Genomic DNA, 21,594 nt, shown 5'->3' with positions numbered 1-21,594 from the left:
GTCACACACAGTCCAGCTCACACACTTCTCAGTCACACACAGTCCAGCTCACACACTCCTCAGTCACACACAGTCCAGCTCACACACTCCTCAGTCACACACAGTCCAGCTCACACACTCCTCAGTCACACACAGTCCAGCTCACACACTCCTCAGTCACACACAGTCCAGCTCACACACTTCTCAGTCACACACAGTCCAGCTCACACACTCCTCAGTCACACACAGTCCAGCTCACACACTTCTCAGTCACACACAGTCCAGCTCACACACTCCTCAGTCACACACAGTCCAGCTCACACACTCCTCAGTCACACACAGTCCAGCTCACACACTCCTCAGTCACACACAGTCCAGCTCACACACTCCTCAGTCACACAGTCCAGCTCACACACTCCTCAGTCACACACACGCTGGCGGGGAGAGTTCACACAGCCACTGTATGAGCCAGCACAGAACACACTGGATGATATATGTACAATTCAAACATCTGCTTATACGACAAATATTAAATCTAATTCACTTCATTAAAAAAAAAGAATTGAAAGCCAGCAGAACTGCACATGCTGGATGTAAACATAGGGTTAATATATATATCAGACACCACTCACCAGAACACCAATGCAATCTGTGGCATCGTTTATTGACTTAAGATGCACAATATTCATGAATAAAATTAAAAAAATCTCATCTGTGATCTCAATGATAAATGCATTAACAATGGTAGCCTTCAATCTAAATAAACTTGGCATTAACAGCTACAAAACTCTAGTAGACATTGGCAATGAAGAAAAGAAAAGAATGAAAGAATGCAAACACCACAGAAAGCAGATTAGCGGAGCACAACCATGTTAAGCTGGTAATGATTTGATATTGTTCAGAGCGTGGGTAAGAAAGTCACTTTCTATCATGTGTACAATATTAAATCAGATCATCTTCAGAATGTTTAATGAGATTCCTCTTCCACAGAACCTTCAATCCTGCAGCAAGTCAAAGAAATTAAGCTTTTAAATAAGACTTCAAAATCTACAGTCAAACCACATTAGGTCACTATTCTGACAACATATCAAAGCCCAGGAACAATTCTCAAAAATAAAGTTAAGACACCATATCAAATCACATTAATGTAATCAAACTAATCAGATTCACAATGAAGCTGCAGACGTGTTCGGCTCACAGATGTGTCCTCTCCTCGTTACTTCTTCTCCTTCTTCTTCTCCTACACAAACACACACAGTCAGTATGGACTAGAACAGATGGAGGCAACGACGCTGATGGACAGTTATGATGTGTGAAATACCTTCTCGTTCATAGAGAGGATGATCACAAGCTTTCTGAAGATGGTCACAAAGTCCAGGAAGAGGTCGACACAATGCCTTCAGTGACAAAACACAAACACAGTCATGTTCATTCCCGTTCTCCTTCCTTTCTCAGTATGTACAACTTTATTGTGGCTGGTTCATTAAACAATGGATTTGGTTTCTTTTAGATACAATTTTACTCTTAAAATACTAATATAAACTAGGGATATTAAAGGCCACGATACACTGGTGAACTCCCATTGGCCAGTGGTGATGATGTAATATGTGGGTGTGGCTCTGAGGCTCCGCCTCCGGTTCGTTTCTTCTGTTCAGTCGGCGAGGTTCAGACGCGAGTGAGAACATGAGACACTGAGAGATGCTCTATAGCAGAAGCTGAAGAGACTCTGACACTGTGCTCTGGTGCTCTCGTCACTTTTGACCAAACAGTTTTACGTTTTTTTATTTTTTTATTTTTCCTTAATAGGAATGGTACGAAACTTAGTAAAGCTTTTGGCACTTGCTGTGTGAACACACACTCCAACAAAACAAAAGCAATAGACTAATAAAACTGACAATAAATTGTCACTTATGCTCCTACGGTGAGAAATGACGCATTGGGAATGAATGAGAGGAAGTTCCTCTAGTGGAAGCGTGTGGTACTGCAGCCGAGATCATTTTAGCAGATATCAGCCTCACATTTTTAACACAACTTGTTTAGATTTATGGCTTTTATTTTCTTGCAGTTTTAGAGACAAACGTGTTTTTTAAAATATAAATTTCATATAAAAATGTTAAATAGCATTTTTGTGCTTTTTTCATGACAATAAACTAAATTCTGTAACTTTTTTTAAGTTCACTCTTTCAAACTTTTTTCACTTCAGCAATAATCTGCCTAGTGTCATCTCTGAGAAGAGGTCAAACTTAAGATTGTGCTTTAAAGAAGTAAAAATTGACCACAGTTTAAGTTGGAAATGATTATTTTTTATATTATTTTATAAATATAGCGTAAATGTCCAGAGTCCATAGAGACTATACTAATATTACTCTGAAAAGTGACTGAAAAATCATTTCAACCTGAAAACCTGAAACCAATCTATGGCTTCAGCAAAAGCACTATCTTTCATAAACTAGCATAAACAACCACTTTTAACTTTAACCACACATATAATATCTGCCATTACATGAACACAATTATTGGTAACACTTTACAATTAGTTAACATTAATGTATTAACTAACATGAACTAACAATGAGCAACACATTTGTTACAGTATTTATTCATCTTTATTTAATAATAATCCAGCCGTTCATTGTTTGTTCATGTTCACAGTGCATTAACTAATGTTAACAAATACAACCTTTGATTTTAATAGTGTATTAGTTAATATTAATTACAACATTTACTAAGATTAATAAATGCTGAAGAAGTATTGTTCAGTCTTAGTTCATGTTCACTAATGAACCTTATTGAGAAGTGTTGCTGTTATTAATATCAGGGCTTAAAGTGAAAACAAATCCTGAGCCTGAACTTTCTGTGGCTCAACCAGGACTTTTACCAAGCCCGTTTTTTCTATTAACCAATTCTATGAGCAACAGCACAGTCATATTTTCAACGCATTAACAACTATTGTGCCAAAATAATTGAAACTTTTGCAGTACTAGGCTTACTGTGTCAAGAAAATAACATAACATGAATGTTTGTGCCAATATTTATTGAATTGCTAGCTTTGAAACATGTTAATGACATAAAGTGCATTCACCACTGGTTTCTTTGTAATGTGCAAACAGCATAAAGTGCACTCAACACTGCTCACTCTGAAATGTGCAAACATTCTTAGGTGCTTTTACCAAAACAGAAAACTTTGCCAACTTAAATAGACATTTGTATTAGTTAGAGAACATAAAAAACACAAAAGTGCATCAAACCAATAAATGCATAGATGTTAGAAAACTACTGTAGTGTAATACTGTACTGTATTACAATCTTAGTGCAACTCAAAAGGCTATTTATCATTCTAAATCTAACTTTTCCTCTGTTTTTTGGGCGTTTCTGGGCTATAAATGAAGTCTTTTAAGCGATCTAAGCATCTTCTTTTCAAAGTTTTGACAGAAAGTACTTCTGTTGAATAGGTCATGGCTGCTTTGCTTTCAGAAAAATCTGACCAATACATTTAATATTCGGTCTACATTGTTGTTTGTCGACTCATCAATGTTCAGAGAAAACATTGTTTTTGTCCGAAAGATCTTTTTTGAATTGTAAAGCGAGGCCGTGTGTATTTAAATAGCTTACTTGCTGGTTCGACAGTGACAGTTTAGACAAAGCAGTTTTGTCCTCGGCCAACTTTTTACATAGATCCACAAGCGGTTGTGAAATTGTGAACGATAAGTCGTGTTGAGACATAAACGCACACAGTCTTAACTTTTGCTCACATACACGGTCAGTGAAAGAGGTCAGAGGAGTTGCCGTAGTTTCTGCTCCAGGTAACGTGGTCGTATACTGTAGACTGCGCACGATAGCTCTGTGCGTCTTATCTCCATCATGGCGGACAAGGGTTTTTTTACCACTAGTGGCATAGTGAAGCTTTTTGTGGTTAACTATGCAAAAACAAGCTCCATGCTCCGGAAGTTTACTGCACCAAGTGCCTAAGGCCTTCCCGTCTTGTCCTCTTTCTTCAAGCCATGCCCAGCGCCACTTGTTTTTTTACTTTCTTCTCCAAAGCAGATGTATTTTCTCCTGGTTTGATAAACGCCATTCTCCATAGCGTGAGTACAAGCTAACTGCGACCTGGTTCACTTCCTGCACAAGACCCGCCCTCCTCTCTAGCAATTGGCTAAGACAACCTAATATCATGCTCCCATTGGCTGTGACAGCTGAACGCGCTGACTCTTGAATCAAGGTGGTAGGTTGAAGGGGACCGGTGTGTTATTCAAGTCAGATTAGGGCCTGTTCACATATCGCGCATTTGCGCGCTTAAGTTCGTTGTTTCAAATGTAGCCGCGCGGTATGCGCGCTCATAATGGAAGCGACGCGCTCGTTTTTTCCAAGCGCGTCCGCGCCGAAAGTGCCTCCGACTGTAATTTACAGCCTGATAAATACATTTTGCCTGCGCCGGAGGCCGGACCTGCCCTCAAGCCGGAATACTTTAAGCCCTGTAATATACTGGTAAACAGAGTAAAACTCTTACCAGATGTAATCTTTATCTCCCATCTCTGCCTTCTCGATGATGAGCTGAGTGTCGAACAGCACAAACCCACACATGACGGCCAGACCCAGATACAGATGAGCCTGAAACACATCAGAACTGTTACACACACACACTCACACACACCCTGGACACCTGCTCCCTTCACACGGTCAATCACACACCTTAAAGACCAAAGCTGAGGCGAAGAACATGTTGAGGACGGAGACGAGCAGGAGAACGGTCAGGCCTGACATCAGAGTACCTAGAAGAACAGGAGAGCACAGGTCAGATCAGCAGAGTCGTGTGTGTGTGTGTATGAGAGAGAGTGTGAGTGTCTGTACCTCCCAGGAACAGGTAACTCCTGCGCTGGGCATAGAGCGCGCTCAGTGTGAAGCAGCCGAAGATGATGGAGGTGCCGAGGAACGCCGTCACGATGATGCTGGAGAACAATGAAGACACCAGTTCAGAACAATGCTTATTTATTAGGAGTGTCACAATATATCGCAATACAAATATGCAACAATATGTGTTGTGTATAGTTCACCCAAAATGAACATTACAGTGAAAGGAAAAATTAAAGTTGTCAGAGTTTTAGTGTCAGTTCTATATTAAACTACTATATATAATGTTGAATATAATGTATAATAATGCAGTGGGGGAATATGTGTGTGTCCTGATAATGCCAGATGTCTGATGTTCCCAGTAAAAGTGTCCTACATTATTATAAATATATCTAGTCAGTGACAGTGAAAGCATATTCATCTACAACAATTGTGCATTTTCATCTTCAGAATCATGAATATTGTTATTCTGGTGTCTCTATTGTCCTGTGCTTTGGGTTTCAGCACCAAGTCCAAGACTATTCATTTACACACACTATGTAACACCAAATTTAGCATTTTAATCAACTAAATGTTTTTGTTAACCTTTTATCATGTGTCTGTAATATGGTATTGTGAGTTCAGTATCGTGATGTGTCGAATCGTGACATGAGGGACTCGCTACACCCCTATTATTTATGAATTCATATCAAGGTCACCTAAAAAACACAACAACTCTGAGGCGTTTATCAGTGCAGTCAGACTGAGCCGTCGTTTACACCAGCGGTCCTCAACCTTTTTTGCGCCACGGACCGGTTTAATATCAGACAATATTTTCACGGACCGGCCTTTAAGGTGTGGCGGATAAATACAACAAAATAAAATGATAAGACCGGCATAAAAACTGGGGTATTTTTTAAATATAATAATAAATGTGAATCCAATGAGTAGGCCTACTCGCAACTTTATTAGCAGTGTCCTCGTAACATCACGCCTAAAGACAACTGAGGAAGCCTGAACACAAAAAATCTCCATGTTTTCGGTGCTGATGCGTTCATGTAACATGTAAGGGTGGCGCTGCCAATAACGCACCTGAAAGCTGTCACAACGAACCGGCAAAATTAATGATTATGAATATGTAAAATATAGCAGGAGACATTTTAATTGTTTACTAATAAACAAGTGTTTTCTGTGTCAGTGTCGGCTGCAAAGATGAAGTTGACGATGCTGACTCGCGATCTTCGCAGTAGTGAACGCGCCGGAGAGAAATGCACATTTCATACGGATTACATAAGCAGAGAGCAGTCTGTTTTCTTTTGTTTTGAATTGTTCTGTTTAAAAGTAGACATTTCAAGCTTTCTATATATGTCTCAGGTCTGTGAGGCGAGTAGGCTACCTCATACGCTGAGTTTCGGTTCATTTATGAGACGAGCTCCAGTTCACGCGCCGGCGCCTCAGTGCGTGATTATCCATTTTCTACTATATTTACTTCTGATTTATTAAATTGGTTGATGAAAATTAAGATACAATTAATACAAAACGAAATTAAATTTAAAGACAGGCTTTGTGCTTTCTGTTTGAGGTCTCAGTGAAAGTTTTAAAGCAGTCTTAGTGCCCCTTTCAGAGCGCTTACGTCCGTAACAGAGAACTGTCACGTCTGTAAAATTATAAAAAATAAATAAATGCGACTTATAGTCCAGAGCGACTTAGGCTATATATGTTTTTTTCTTCTTCATGACGCATTTTTTGACTGATGCAACTTATACTCCGGAGCGACTTATAGTCCGGAAAATACGGTAAGTTATTTATTCTTTCTGTGCAGCGGCCCGGTACCAGTCCGCGGACCGGGGACCCCTGGTTTACACGACAATGATGAACTGACGTACAGAGGACAGCGTTGCCAAACGATCCCCCATTCACACGGATCCGTGAAGTGACAAACTCACACGCATGAGCTCACCGGTTTCAGAGACTCGCGGTTTTGTAATTTTCATTGATTGTTCTCAAAAACTTGTTTTCGAAAGTTTGTGTTTTCAGGCCCCCATAATGCCGTTGCATCACCGAGTTAAAGTCAGGCTGTGGTCAATAACTGTATCCCTTTGATCACCAAAATGACAAATTTAAACGTTTTTTTCCTTCATGCCTTAAAATATCTTGAATGTAAATCGACACCCTCGCCTCATTTAGTATGCGCGGTTCTATGAATATGCAAATGAGCCCCGCCTCCACTCACTCCCTCAGCTCAGAGATCCACTGGTTGACGATCACAGGTTGATCTGATTGGTTACAAGGTAGTTTGTGACGTCAGAAACACCAGCGATTTCAAAGCGTGTGTTTGAGACTGTCTTTGGTTCACTGCAGTTTTAAGGAGAAAATATTCAGCAATGCTGTCGACTTATGAACTTACACATGGTTTGTCTTAAAGCAGATTAAAAACACCACATAGACATATGTAAGGATAATGTACATCCAGCTGGTTGTCGTCGCAGAATAAACCCGACAGAGTGATCAGGATCAGGTCTCGCATCAGCCTAAGGGGGTTTATTCTGAGATCACACACACACACCTGAAGGGGGTTTATTCTGAGATCACACACACACACACACACACACACACCTGAAGGGGGTTTATTCTGAGATCACACACACACACACACACACACCTGAAGGGGGTTTATTCTGAGATCACACACACACACACACACACACACACCTGAAGGGGGTTTATTCTGAGATCACACACACACACACACACCTGAAGGGGGGTTATTCTGAGATCACACACACACACACACCTGAAGGGGGTTTATTCTGAGATCACACACACACACACACACCTGAAGGGGGGTTATTCTGAGATCACACACACACACACCTGAAGGGGATTTATTCTGAGATCACACACACACACACACACACCTGAAGGGGGTTTATTCTGAGATCACACACACACACACACACACACACACCTGAAGGGGGTTTATTCTGAGATCACACACACACACACACACCTGAAGGGGGGTTATTCTGAGATCACACACACACACACACCTGAAGGGGGTTTATTCTGAGATCACACACACACACACACACCTGAAGGGGGGTTATTCTGAGATCACACACACACACACCTGAAGGGGATTTATTCTGAGATCACACACACACACCTGAAGGGGATTTATTCTGAGATAACAACAGGCTCTATGTACATTATCCCGCTTACTACACTGCTACTCCCAACATAAGTAAATAATTAGACACGAAATATTGATCTGAGTTTAAACACAGAGCTTCCGTGGAGAGAGCAGTTTCAGCGGCAAGATCAAACTAGACGGACATTTAAGAGATACGGTATACAGTCATAACACTTACTACACAGCATTTCACCACATAAATAATTATGGAGATCAGAGATATTGATTTCAGATTAAACTGTTTTAAAATCGTGCCTGTTTGTGTCTTATAATCCAACAGTGAACAAAACAATAGTCACAAAATGGCCGCCGCTGCATTTGTGTGAAACGAGAGAGCGAGTCCACGATACTGGATGGCATAATTAAATAACTGTACACAAAATATTGATTCAACTGAGTTTTAATATTTTATTAGCTCACAAAACGCAAAACTTCCACGAAGAAAAACCCGTTCCTAGCGCTGCTGACTTCAGTGACCCGGATGAGCCTGTGTTTCTGTTCTCAGCGGCTGTTATCTGGGAATAACACACCACTGGATGACGCTATTGACCAATCAGAATCAAGTATTCCACAGAGCCGTGTAATAACCAACATTAAAACCTGGATTTTCACCACAGGGGGACTTTAAGTGTATACTCCACATGGCTTCTGGACATAAACGTGTGTGTATTTGACCATTTAAGCACAATAAATCTCAAAAGAGAACAGAATCCAGGATCTCATGCTGTTTGAGAGGCGCCTTTCTGTCCGCACACTTCAGGTGTGTGTGTGTGTGTGTGTGTGTGTGTGTGTGTGTGTGTGTGTGTGTGTGTGACAGTCAGCGCAAGTCAAACATCCAGATCTTTATTCAAGGCTTATTGTGCTTAATAACGGTCTTTAACATCCCGCTTTTTATCTGCTATGCAGATATATTTACATACTGCGATATAAACGATACATCACAATCTCTAACGACAGACACTTTATACTTCAAAAGTAACTGGCCGAAGGGTAATATCTGTAAGAACAGCCATTAGAAAGTAAACCCTGTGATCAGGAACTTTACCTCGGGTTGATGCTGATGACGTAGTCCATGAGCGGGCCGAGTCCAAGACCTGTTTAACACACAGGGTGACGTGTTATGGTATTATATGATGTGTTACAGTGAGTGTCTTGAACACATGATCTAGGATATGAAGCAGAGGTTTAATCAGCTGACCTGTGAAGAAAGCGAAAGCCGCCAGAATGGCCAACCTCTTCTTCTCCGTCTGAGGACTGTGAGGAGTCATGGCCAGCCAACCCATCATGGCCAGAGACCCCAGCATAGTGATCCCACCCTGAAACAACATCAGGAGTGTGAGAACGAGTGTGTGTATGTGTGTGTGTGTGTGTGTGTGTGTGTGTGTGTGTGTGTGTGTGTGTGTGTGTGTGTGTGTGTGTGTGTGTGTGTGTGTGTGTGTGTGTGTGTGTGTGTGTGTGTGTGTGTGTGTCAGAGTTTCCGCTAGAAAAAAATGGTGCCGGTCAAAGTGACCAGCAGAGATTTCGTTTTCCGGACATTTTGATGATATGCCGGTCAAATATTGCCTCTTAATTAGTCAAGTTGAGGAAAACTGGAGGCAGGCTATGTAACTTAAAAAAATGACATAATCAGGCCGTAGCCTATAGAACGCAACATGTTTATTAGCCTAACTTTCAAATAGACGGAAAAAAAAAACATGAACGTCCGATTGGCGTCAATCAACGCCAATTGTTTTTACTATGGTTTCACATTCATAGTTTAACAAACCAATCCCCCTTCCCCACATAAAATATCTGAATATCTCGCGGTGTAAATAGCCGCATTTCCATTACAGATTTGCGCAAATGTTTTGCGCTATTATCTAAATATCGATAAAAAACTATTGCGAAATGACGGCGTTTCCATTAACCGATGTTATATGCGACTAAACGTCCTTTTTTCTCTCACGATAAGTCATTTAAAAAATCACGGCAACGGACGTTGGTTTATATAATATCACTGCCACCGCATTAGACATTATTATTATGATTAATGGAAGGAGACGTGGCGTGTTATCCAAGCATTAATGGCAGGGAAAGACCCTTGTACTGCGAACGACACAGGGAGTTTCTGGGTGTTTCGCCCTCATTTCTGCTCCGAGGTTTTGATTGTGGCATTTATTTGAGATTTAGAATCCAGTATTCCTATAGGCTAATTATTGTTTCTTTTATGAATTTAATAAAGAACTCTGTCTCGTATTCTGTCCAAACGATCCATGTAGGCTACTTTTGTCCATTCGTTTTTCCTTTTTTAACCCGTAATTGAAAAACGAAAAATGAACGGTTGTTGTCTTTTTAAAACGCAAAGTTGAACACCAAAATTTTAATTTGAACTGGCTACACAAACTGCTGCGCAAAAAAAGTAAATAGGGTAGACTGGGTACAGTTGAGACATAGGTACAGTTGAGACACCTTTAATAACTTGCGTTCGCAGCAAGCACAAGTTGTGATTTTTGCTGTGCACATGCGTATTAGTGTCCTCTTTGTTTGTGGGAAATTTGAACAGTGGACGCATCTCCGATCCGAAAATATCGGGTAAAGTTCTTTTTCTAAAGTAGGACGTTCACTTCACCATGCACTCTCCACAATGAATAGCTTATTATCCCTATATGACTGTTAAACATAACTGGTACCACCACAAACTTTATTCTGTGCCCTAAAAACTGGCATATTTCATGGTATTGTGTCATGCAAGGTAATTGCAAAATCTAGAGAAATGTGCGAGGTGTCCAGCGGGGTATAGTTGAGACACACGTGTACCAACTGTACCCCCGATAGAGCTCTATTAGGAAACACACTGTTTAATTGTTCAGTGTTATGATAACAGGTTAAAGGTCGTAATTAGCCAGCATAGGACGCAAATGAAAATAAAATTTGATATTTGTGATATTTAAACTGTGTATTATTAATAAATATTGTTTAATATCTTGTTCCTGCTTTATAAATTTTAACCAGTGCTAATTTAAATAAAATGAATGAATATAAATGGTTGAATAAACAAAAATGTTGCCCAATTGTTATTTTCTTTATTTGTCTTTATTTTTTGTATTTACAATGAATGGTAAGTTATCTTTACATCATTAAAAATGGGTGTCTCAACTGTACCACATATGGGTACAGTTGAGACAAGGTTGAGACAAAAAGCACCTTATTTTTATTAGGTAATTGTGGAAAATATAAACTACTTGTGGGTATTATTGATTGATAATATCTTTGTCTACAAGCTAATGAAATGTCATGTGGCATGCCATGTGGAAATTCACTTCTTTTCAGTATCTATTTTTTGTGTGAAAAATCAAAACGCAAAAAGTGTCTCAACTGTACCCAGTCTACCCTACCGACGCATTTTCTGATTTTTTTTATGACTTTTTGCCCCTTTATTAAACATTTAACATATTCACAAATTAATATGGAAAACATGTCGATTTTACTGGTTTTCAAAGGCCAAATTAGAACCTGGAATTGATGTTTTTCCCGCAGTGCTGAATGAGAAGAGCCATTCATATTATGAATAAACTATTGCTTTCTAAGTGTCGGCTAAAATCACATCTCCATCTCCGCTGTTAAGCAGATGCGCTTTTAGAGAGAAATGCACCTTTCATACTGATTAGGTACATAATCAGAAGGTATTAGCTTTCGATTCGAATTTGTTCGTTTTAAAGTGGACATTTCAAGCTTTAGCCTAGGCTATATTTTGTTTCAGTTCTCGCGCTCCAGTTTATGGAGATCATGAAAGTGCGTCTGATTGTTTTATTTTATTTTACAAAAGCACAACGTTTTCTTGTTATTGTGAGTTTACACAAATAAAAGTAGTTGAGAATAATGTATTATTATTTTCTGTATGACCAGAAATGACAGAGTATTTTAAGTTGTTTCCACTGTTAATAGGAAAATGCAAGTGGTCACGCCCGCGCCTCCGTGCCATGCAGTGCGCGCTCCACACCAGCTTTGTTCCTTTTTTGCATAAAAGCGTCTTCTAAATATAGCTTATTAAATGTTATAATATAATAAAATAATATAAAATGATTATTATTTGCGTAGCTATACATGGATCTCAAACACACCGCGTCTTCTAAGTCAGGTGACTGCAAATGCGCAAAAACTGTTTCCATTGCAGTTTTGCGAAATATTCCTTTTTCGAATTGCCTGAAAAACCACCTCATGCGAGCATAAAACCGTTCTTGCGATAAACGGGAGTTTTGCGAAATTAACGTGTTTCCATTGTGCGTATTTTTAATTCGCAATTTCAATTTGAAGGGTAGCCTATAATGGAAACGCGGCTAGTGTCTCTCCGCAACTTGCAATGCGCATAAGCCGCGTAACCTTGTTCTCCGCAAGGCGACTTCGCTGCTTCGTCTTGATCCGATTCTGCTTTTTTCTCCGGTGGTGGTGGAGCTGTCTGGACATCTGAGGCTTCAGGCGTTCCTGATTCACCATCGTCCGTCGCGTCTGGCCTCTGAAAAAAGCTTTTACGGCTAGTCTGCCTGGGCCTGGCCATATTTGAAACGTCTCACTCATTCGTTCGTTGTTTAGGTCTATATTACAGCCGTTTTAGGCGTGCGCTTTATTTGAAATGCAGCATGCGATGTTGTTTAATAACTTTCAAACGGTAGAGCCTGTTCCTTTATAAAAGCCAAAGGTCGGTGTATTTTTGTTTTATACATTTTAGGCTTATTCTCAAATTCAGATTGTGTTAGGGGGGCGGGATTATTAGGTAATTTTAATCGGACAATTTGACCGGAGAGATTTAATTTTGTCGGACATTTCATTTTTTTTCCGGCCAATGTCCGGTAATTACCGGACAACGGAAACCCTGGTGTGTGTGTGTGTGTGTGTGTGTGTGTGATCCCACCCTAAAACAACATCAGGAGTGTGAGAGCGAGTGTGTGTGTGTGTGTTTGATCCCACCCTGAAACAACATCAGGAGTGTGTGTGTGTGTGTGAGATAGAGCCCGACCGATATATCGGCGGGCCGATATTAGACATTTTCCCAAACTATCGGTATCGGCATTTATAACGGCCGATAAATGAATATTTAAAAAATAAAATAAAAGCGGACGAAACACCCTTCAATCATGTTATGAGTGTTGGCGCTGCATAGTTTGTCCACCAGAGGGCACTATACAAGGAAGCTCGCTAACATCAATGAGCTTGGAAATCACAACAAAACTTATTCTGCCTAAATAAAGTAATGATTACTGTATTTATAACTAGCATATCTGTAGTTCCAGTCTCTGCATTGTAAAATGTAAGTTAGGCACGCCAGGAGTGAACATTTAGACAGAGAAAAAGTATCAAACATAACCTGTGCATAAAAGTTAGCTTTTCTTTTACACGTGTGTGAAATCCAAGTGTGCGTTACTGTAGGGGTAATTAACACATGGTTACCGAGTCGATCGTTCCCTGGGATGCGTTTTCATGAAAATCGAATGTAAAGACTTTTATCTCTAAAAACAGATGATCTTATAACGCTAGTATATGGGGCACAGAGTAAGTAAAAGTAAATCACTAGTTAATACCACTAACAAGGCTCAAAATAGCCTCACACTAACACGGTAGCATAATGAGGGTCCATACATGCAAACCGAAGCATTGAGAACTTTGTAAGTGTACAGACAGTTTAATAAGAAGATACTTTATAAAGACAGTACATTACGCGTTTACAGGCAGGCATCATCTAGGAAAACTCGACTAATCGAGTCACGAACGCCGCGCTAAGTGAGCTGGTCCATAGGAATTACGTTTGTGAAATCTAACGTAGCACGGCGTTCGTGACTCGATTACTCTGTGCTCCATATACTAGTGTTATAAGATCATCTGTTTTTAGAGATAAAAGTCTTTACATTCGATTTTCATGAAAACGCATCCCAGGGAACGATCGACTCGGTAACCATGTGTTAATTACCTCACATAATGTATTTAGTGCATCACTAAGTAGTAGATTTTAGAAGGCAGGCAGCAAATGATGATTGAAAATGGTTTGTTGTAACGTTAGCTTGATGGAATAGATGGATAGAATTAGGAGTGACCTTTGTCTTGTTTAATAATAATACAAATGATGAAGATAATAATAATATCATCGTCATTGATTTTTTTTAAATTATTACTGTCAATATTAATAATAATAGTTGATTTTTTTTGTTCAAAGGACTTTAAGTTTCATATCTTAAGTTTGTATTTTTAATATACATTATATTTATCAGAACTTTAATATATTCTGTTCTGTTGTGACAAAGTTAATTTTAAAAAAATTATTTTTATTTTTAAACTGCATTATATTATTTTAGTAAGGCTGAGGACTCTTAAATAACTACAAATAACTAATGTTAGGGAAAATCTGTTCATGTTTTGTTACACGTTTCTGGATTAAAAAAAAATATATATATATATTCATGGGTTTCATCAGGTCCCTTTCCACAGGTGTATAAAATCAAGCACCTAGATTATGAATGCAGACTGCATTGTGCTTGATTAATACACCTGTGGAAAGGGACCTGATGAAACCCATGAATATATATATATCGGCCGATATATCGGAATATCGGATTTTTAAATCACCAAATATTTGTATCGGTATCGGCCTTAAAAATCCTTTATCGGTCGGGCTCTAGTGTGAGAGTGTGTGTGAGAGTGTGTGTGAAAGTGAAGATAAACCCCAGGTGTACCTGAAACATGTGTGTGATGACATAGATGTATGCGCCAGCGGTCGCCACCAGCATACACACCGCCAGACTGGCATACACACTCTTCAGGTGTTGCTGAGTCGAGCGCGAGCTGCAGGAGAAACACACTTCAGTGAACAGAACACCTTCAGAACATTCACTTATTCACTTATCAGAGGATTCTAGTTCTTATAGTGTAGATACAACTACATCACACACACACACACACACACACACACACACACACACACACACACACACACACACACACACACACACACACACACACACACACACACCTGTACATGTCTAAAGACACTGAGCTTATCAAAACACTTACATTTGAGAGAACTTGAAGAGAGCATCAAAGTTTATGCTGCGATCGAACACGTTCATGTTTCTGTTGTTTCAGTCACAGGAAAACCTGCTTAAAGAGAGAGAACACACACACACACACACGACTGTTACACCGAGTGCTCTTGTGTGACATCACCACTGTTACAGCGAACGCAAGTTAACTTTGACCTCAACACCAAAACTACGTCTGGGAAATAATTGGCACAAAATGTTGTTTCAAGTTCAAATATTTGATCTCACTCACTTAAAATAAACGTGAAGCTTCCGTGAAGAAAAGTTCGCAGCAAGTGTGGCTTTGAGCCAAAGACGAACGATCAAGTTCAAACAAGACTATTGAGAGTGACAGTTATGTAGAGCGAGGCGGATGTTATAGCGAACACCCCCCCGACAGGCTGATCAGGACCCCGACAGGTGAAGCGGAGGCTGAAGGGGTTGTACTCGCTACACCCCCCCCGACAGGTGAAGCGGAGGCTGAAGGGGTTGTACTCGCTACACCCCCCCGACAGGTGAAGCGGAGGCTGAAGGGGTTGTACTCGCTACACCCCCCCCCGACAGGTGAAGCGGAGGCTGAAGGGGTTGTACTCGCTACACCCCCCGACAGGTGAAGCGGAGGCTGAAGGGGTTGTACTCGCTACACCCCCCCCGACAGGTGAAGCGGAGGCTGAAGGGGTTGTACTCGCTACACCCCCCCGACAGGTGAAGCGGAGGCTGAAGGGGTTGTACTCGCTACACCCCCCCCGACAGGTGAAGCGGAGGCTGAAGGGGTTGTACTCACTACACCCCCCCCCGACAGGTGAAGCGGAGGCTGAAGGGGTTGTACTCGCTACACCCCCCCGACAGGTGAAGCGGAGGCTGAAGGGGTTGTACTCGCTACACCCCCCCGACAGGTGAAGCGGAGGCTGAAGGGGTTGTACTCGCTACACCCCCCCGACAGGTGAAGCGGAGGCTGAAGGGGTTGTACTCACTACACCCCCCCCCGACAGGTGAAGCGGAGGCTGAAGGGGTTGTACTCGCTACACCCCCCCCGACAGGTGAAGCGGAGGCTGAAGGGGTTGTACTCGCTACACCCCCCCCGACAGGTGAAGCAGAGGCTGAAGGGGTTGTACTCACTACACCCCCCCCGACAGGTGAAGCGGAGGCTGAAGGGGTTGTACTCGCTATAACATCCGCCTCGCTCTACATTATCCCGCTTATTACACGGCTACCTGCCAAATAAATCAATCATTTGACACAAAATATTGATTTAAAAACGATTGTATTGCTTCCGCTAAAGAAAATAGTCCGTTCCGCGTCCATAGCAACGCTCTGTTTTCCATGGCAACGGTGTGTTATACTCAGCAGCGGCTGTTATCAAGAAATAACACACCACACTCTACATTACAACTCAACCAAGCCATGGTATAAAAGGAAGGAAATGCCACAGAATATAATCTTGCTTAAAGAAGTGCATAGAGCGGCTCATTTTATTTGTTTTGTTGATTTTTAAATATAAAACTTGTTGAAATGTCTTCAGTGTGAGCATCCATTGGTTTTGAACACTTTCATCTCGTTTGAACAAAACCGTGATAATATTGATAATCATGATAAAATCTGTCACTATTATCGTGATATGAAATTTTCATACCATCCCATCTCTACTGTACACACACACACTCTCACTTACACACACACACACACTCTCACTTACACACAAACACACACTCACTTACACACAAACACACACTCACACAAACACACACTCACTTACACACAAACTCACTTACACACAAACACACACTCACACAAACACACACTCACTTACACACAAACTCACTTACACACACACACTCACACAAACACACACACACAGACTCGCTTGTACACGCACGCACACACACTCTCACTTACACACACTCTCACTTACACACACTCTCACTTACACACTCACTTACACACACTCACTTACACACACTCACTTACACACACTCACTTACACACACTCACTTACACACTCACACTTACACACACTCACTTACACACACTCACTTACACACACTCTCACTTACACACACTCTCACTTACACACACTCTCACTTACACACACTCTCACTTACACACACTCTCACTTACACACACTCTCACTTACACACACTCTCACTTACACACACACTCACTTACACACACACTCACTTACACACACACTCACTTACACACACACTCACTTACACACACACTCACTTACACACACACACTCACTTACACACACTCACTTACACACACTCACTCTCACTTACACACAAACACACACTCACTTACACACAAACTCACTTACACACAAACACACACAGACTCGCTTGTACACGCACGCACACACACTCTCACTTACACACTCTCACTTACACACTCTCACTTACACACTCTCACTTACACACTCTCACTTACACACACTCACTTACACACACTCACTTACACACACTCACTTACACACACTCACTTACACACACTCACTTACACACACTCACTTACACACACTCACTTACACACACTCACTCACTTACACACACTCACTTACACACACTCACTTACACACACTCACTTACACTCACTTACACACACTAACTTACACACACTCACTTACACACACTCACACAAACACACACTCACACAAACACACACTCACTTACACACAAACACACACAGACTCGCTTGTACACGCACGCACGCACACACACTCTCACTAACACACACAGACTCGCTTGTACACGCACGCACACACACTCTCACTTACACACACTCACTTACACACACTCTCACTTACACACTCTCACTTACACACACTCACTTACACACACTCACTTACACACACTCACTTACACACACTCACTTACACACACTCACTTACACACACTCACTTACACACACACACTCACTTACACACACTCACTTACACACACTCACTTACACACACTCACTTACACACACTCACTTACACACACAAACACACACAGACTCGCTTGTACACGCACGCACACTCTCACTTACACACACTCACTTACACACACTCACTTACACTCACTTACACTCACTTACACTCACTTACACACACTCACTTACACACACTCACTTACACACACTCACTTACACACACTCACTTACACACACTCACTTACACACACTCACTTACACACACTCACTTACACACACTCACTTACACACACTCACTTACACACACTCACTTACACACACTCACTTACACACACACACTCACACAAACACACACAGACTCGCTTGTACACGCACGCACACACACTCTCACTTACACACACTCTCACTTACACACACTCTCACTTACACACACTCTCACTTACACACACTCTCACTTACACACACTCTCACTTACACACACTCTCACTTACACACACTCTCACTTACACACACTCTCACTTACACACACTCTCACTTACACACACTCTCACTTACACACACTCTCACTCACACACACTCACTCACTCACACACAAACACACACAGACTCGCTTGTACACGCACGCACACACACTCTCACTTACACACACACTCACTTACACTCACTCACTTACACTCACTCACTTACACACACACACTCACTCACTTACACACACACACTCACTCACTTACACACACTCACTTACACACACTCACTTACACACACTCACTTACACACACTCACTTACACACACTCACTTACACACACTCACTTACACACACTCACTTACACACACTCACTTACACACACTCACTTACACACACTCACTTACACACACTCACTTACACACAAACACACACTCACTTACACACAAACACACACTCACTTACACACAAACACACACTCACTTACACACAAACACACACTCACTTACACACACCACACACTCGCTTATACACACAGACTCTCACTGTGTGCATGTACAAGCGAGTGTGTGTAAATGTTAGTGAGGGTGTGTACAAGCGAGTGTGTGTGTGAGAGAGAATGTGTAATTGTGTGTACAAGCAAGTGTGTGTTAAGTGTGTATGTGTGAGTGTGTACACGTGAGTATGTGTGTGTGAGTGTGTACACACGAGTGTGTGAGTGTGTAGAAGCAAGTGTGTGTGTGTGTGTGTGTGTGTGTGTGTGTGAGAGTGTGTACAAGCAAGTGTGTGTGTACGTCGACAAGTCTGAAAAGGATATCTAACATGAGATTAAAACTAAAAAAAATAACACTTATTAACAGAAACACTAAAATGGAAACACAGTGTTAAAGGTCAGAGGTCATGTGACGTCACAGCAGTCAGCAGAGCAGAAACACTGGTCAACTCTTATCATCATTAAAGGCTCGCAGGAAATGATGTCATTCTGAAAGTTCACTGCGAAACATCATGTACTTTTCTGGAGGAGTTTCTACTCTAGTAAATGTTAGTCACGTGATCACTGTGCGTTTCTAAACTAAACTGGTTATCTAAAAGACGTGCGTATATAGCCTGACCTTTGACCTCATCTGACAGCAGCGCAGAATCGTCGACGTTACACAGGCTTGATTTCAGTGGTTTATCCACACAGATATCAGAAGATCTGAAGATCAACACTGAACTTCCTCGCGGAGAGTGAAAGTAAAAGCTCAGATGTAGCGAGAGTAGCGTTACACGGAAAACACACTTCTGTTCACAACTTCAACACACACTCGCAGATAAACCACACACACACACCCGAACACAAGTCCCATCCGCAGTGTAACGTGTAATAAACACACATCAGCTCGAGCTCGACGGATAATCGCGATAGATCGCAGAAGTTTGTCGAGTTGAGCGTTTAATCGCGCTCAGTTCTCACAGACTCCGACCGTGACGCGTTTCTCCTGGCGGTTTACTCTTCCCGCTCATCGTGTTATTATTCATCGTAAATATGATTTCTCGACATTCTATAAGAGTAAAGTTGATGTATTTACCATAAGCTGTGAGAAAGTGTGTGTGTCCGTCGGTTGTTCCTGAAGGCCTGTGGATTCGGATCAACGCCTCTCCGTCACGTACAGCGCTTGCAAAACAACGCGACGTCTCCAGCGTGATGACGTCACGCGCAGTTTGGTGAAACCCCGCCCCCTGCTGGAGCCGAGTGCACTGACGCTGAGCTTCCGGTGTGAGATTATTCAAGCTTTACAACAGTGCCAGATCTGAGACCTGTGTTCCTGTGGTGTCCGTGCTGGTTTCATAAAGCTTTGAAACATCTTTAATTATTCATTTATAAATATTAAGTAACTTATGCTGGGTACACACCAAAAGATTTTTTACATCTTATAAGATTTTCAAAATGTGACAGACCACAAACATGAGGACAAAAAATCCTAGATTTAAGCGTTTTGCTCCTATAGTGTGTGGTGTGCCATGATGTGACAAAGACAGCACACCACACACAAACAGATTTTCAACCAGAGTCTCGACTATGAACACAGGAAATCTCGCAAAATATCGTGAGACTTCAGAATAAGCATGACGGACGATATGCAGGAAGAAATTGCGATAGTGTTTGGAATGATTTTCACAGAAAATTCACGTGAAAAAACCATTGTACCTACCATTATATATAACCTTTTATACGGAAATATATTCATTCTTTATTGTCTTTATTTATTCTTTATTGGATTTATTGTCTCTTTAGAAAAAGTTATTTAATCCCTCTAGTCTATAGAACCTCACTGAACCCTTAACACTCAGCTTCTTTTTTATTTATTTAATTTTTTTATTTTTACAATTACAGTCAGGGGGGTACAAAGAGTAAAGCCGATAAACAAACATAAAAATACATATACATAAACAGTGACAAACTTAAAAGTTAAACAAAAATTTGAAAATGTTTACAGATTGTAAACATTGTATTTGTTTATTGTAAAATTGTAAAATTTCTGCTCTTAAAATGAAAAACAAAGGCTTGTTTCCTCGAAATGTACACTTATGAATACTAAATCTTAACATTAAGCTTCCTGCAAGTGTGTGTGTGTGTGTGTGTGTGTGTGTGTGTGTGTGTGTGTGTGTGTGTGTGTGTGTGTGTGTGTGTGTGTGTGTGAGAATGACCGTGTCTTCCATCATCTCGCTTTCTGATTGGATATTGTTTCGTTTCACGTGATAATCTCCAGAGCGTGCGCGTGTTTGTCCTCGGAGTTCCCCCCACACATCAGGATTTCTGATCGTAAATATTAAACATGTTTAATATTTACGATTCGCGATCGGAGCGGCTCCGACGTTCTTCCGAGCAGGTTCGGACACTCTTAACACACCTCACACCAAGGGAAAATCTGATAAAATAATCTGTTAAACCATCAAGATAATCGGGACATAGCTAGGATTGTCGGAAGGGGAGAAATCGGCCCAAAATCAGCCCGATTATCTTTTGGTGTGTACCCAGCATTAGTAAATTAGAGCTAACCTTACCACTAATCTAGATCTTAGACAGGCTATTTTATCCATGCTAGGAATCTTATTTCGGCCACAGAATAAAACATTTTAAAAGATCATTGTGTTTTTTATCTCACAATTGCATGTTATAAAGTTAGAA

The 21,594-nt window shown here is 41.0% G+C and overlaps 1 protein-coding gene across 2 annotated transcripts; it reads right to left on the bottom strand.

Annotated features, from left to right (window-relative positions):
* Positions 1–624: 624 nt before the first annotated feature.
* tegt (testis enhanced gene transcript (BAX inhibitor 1)) lies at positions 625–20,147 on the bottom strand. 2 transcript variants are annotated; one of them, XM_082155070.1, is made up of 10 exons: positions 19,994–20,147; positions 15,038–15,124; positions 14,701–14,809; positions 9,198–9,315; positions 9,045–9,093; positions 4,828–4,925; positions 4,669–4,748; positions 4,487–4,587; positions 1,301–1,376; positions 625–1,219 (listed from the first exon to the last, which is right to left on the bottom strand). In XM_082155070.1, exons 2-10 carry the CDS (start codon positions 15,091–15,093, stop codon positions 1,196–1,198), a joined length of 711 nt encoding a protein of 236 aa, XP_082011196.1. In that variant the 5' UTR covers positions 15,094–15,124; positions 19,994–20,147; the 3' UTR covers positions 625–1,195. The 2 variants fall into 2 exon arrangements, with proteins under 2 accessions (XP_082011196.1, XP_082011197.1); XM_082155071.1 differs by having other exon boundaries at positions 15,038–15,121.
* Positions 20,148–21,594: the final 1,447 nt, after the last annotated feature.

Source organism: Leuciscus leuciscus (assembly GCF_965113295.1).
Source record: "Leuciscus leuciscus genome assembly, chromosome: 23".
Taxonomy (NCBI): Eukaryota; Metazoa; Chordata; class Actinopteri; order Cypriniformes; family Leuciscidae; genus Leuciscus; species Leuciscus leuciscus.
This window is presented reverse-complemented; position numbering and strand designations above follow the sequence as displayed.

Excerpts from the sequence above, each read along its gene's own strand:
- tegt (XM_082155070.1), bottom strand. The coding sequence starts at position 15,093 with ATGAACGTGTTCGATCGCAGCATAAACTTTGATGCTCTCTTCAAGTTC. Across the intron at positions 9,316-14,700 it reads TCATCACACACATGTTTCAG|GGTGGGATCACTATGCTGGG; the intron begins GTACACCTGGGG and ends ATGTTGTTTCAG. Across the intron at positions 1,377-4,486 it reads GGAGATAAAGATTACATCTG|GCATTGTGTCGACCTCTTCC; the intron begins GTAAGAGTTTTA and ends TTGTCACTGAAG.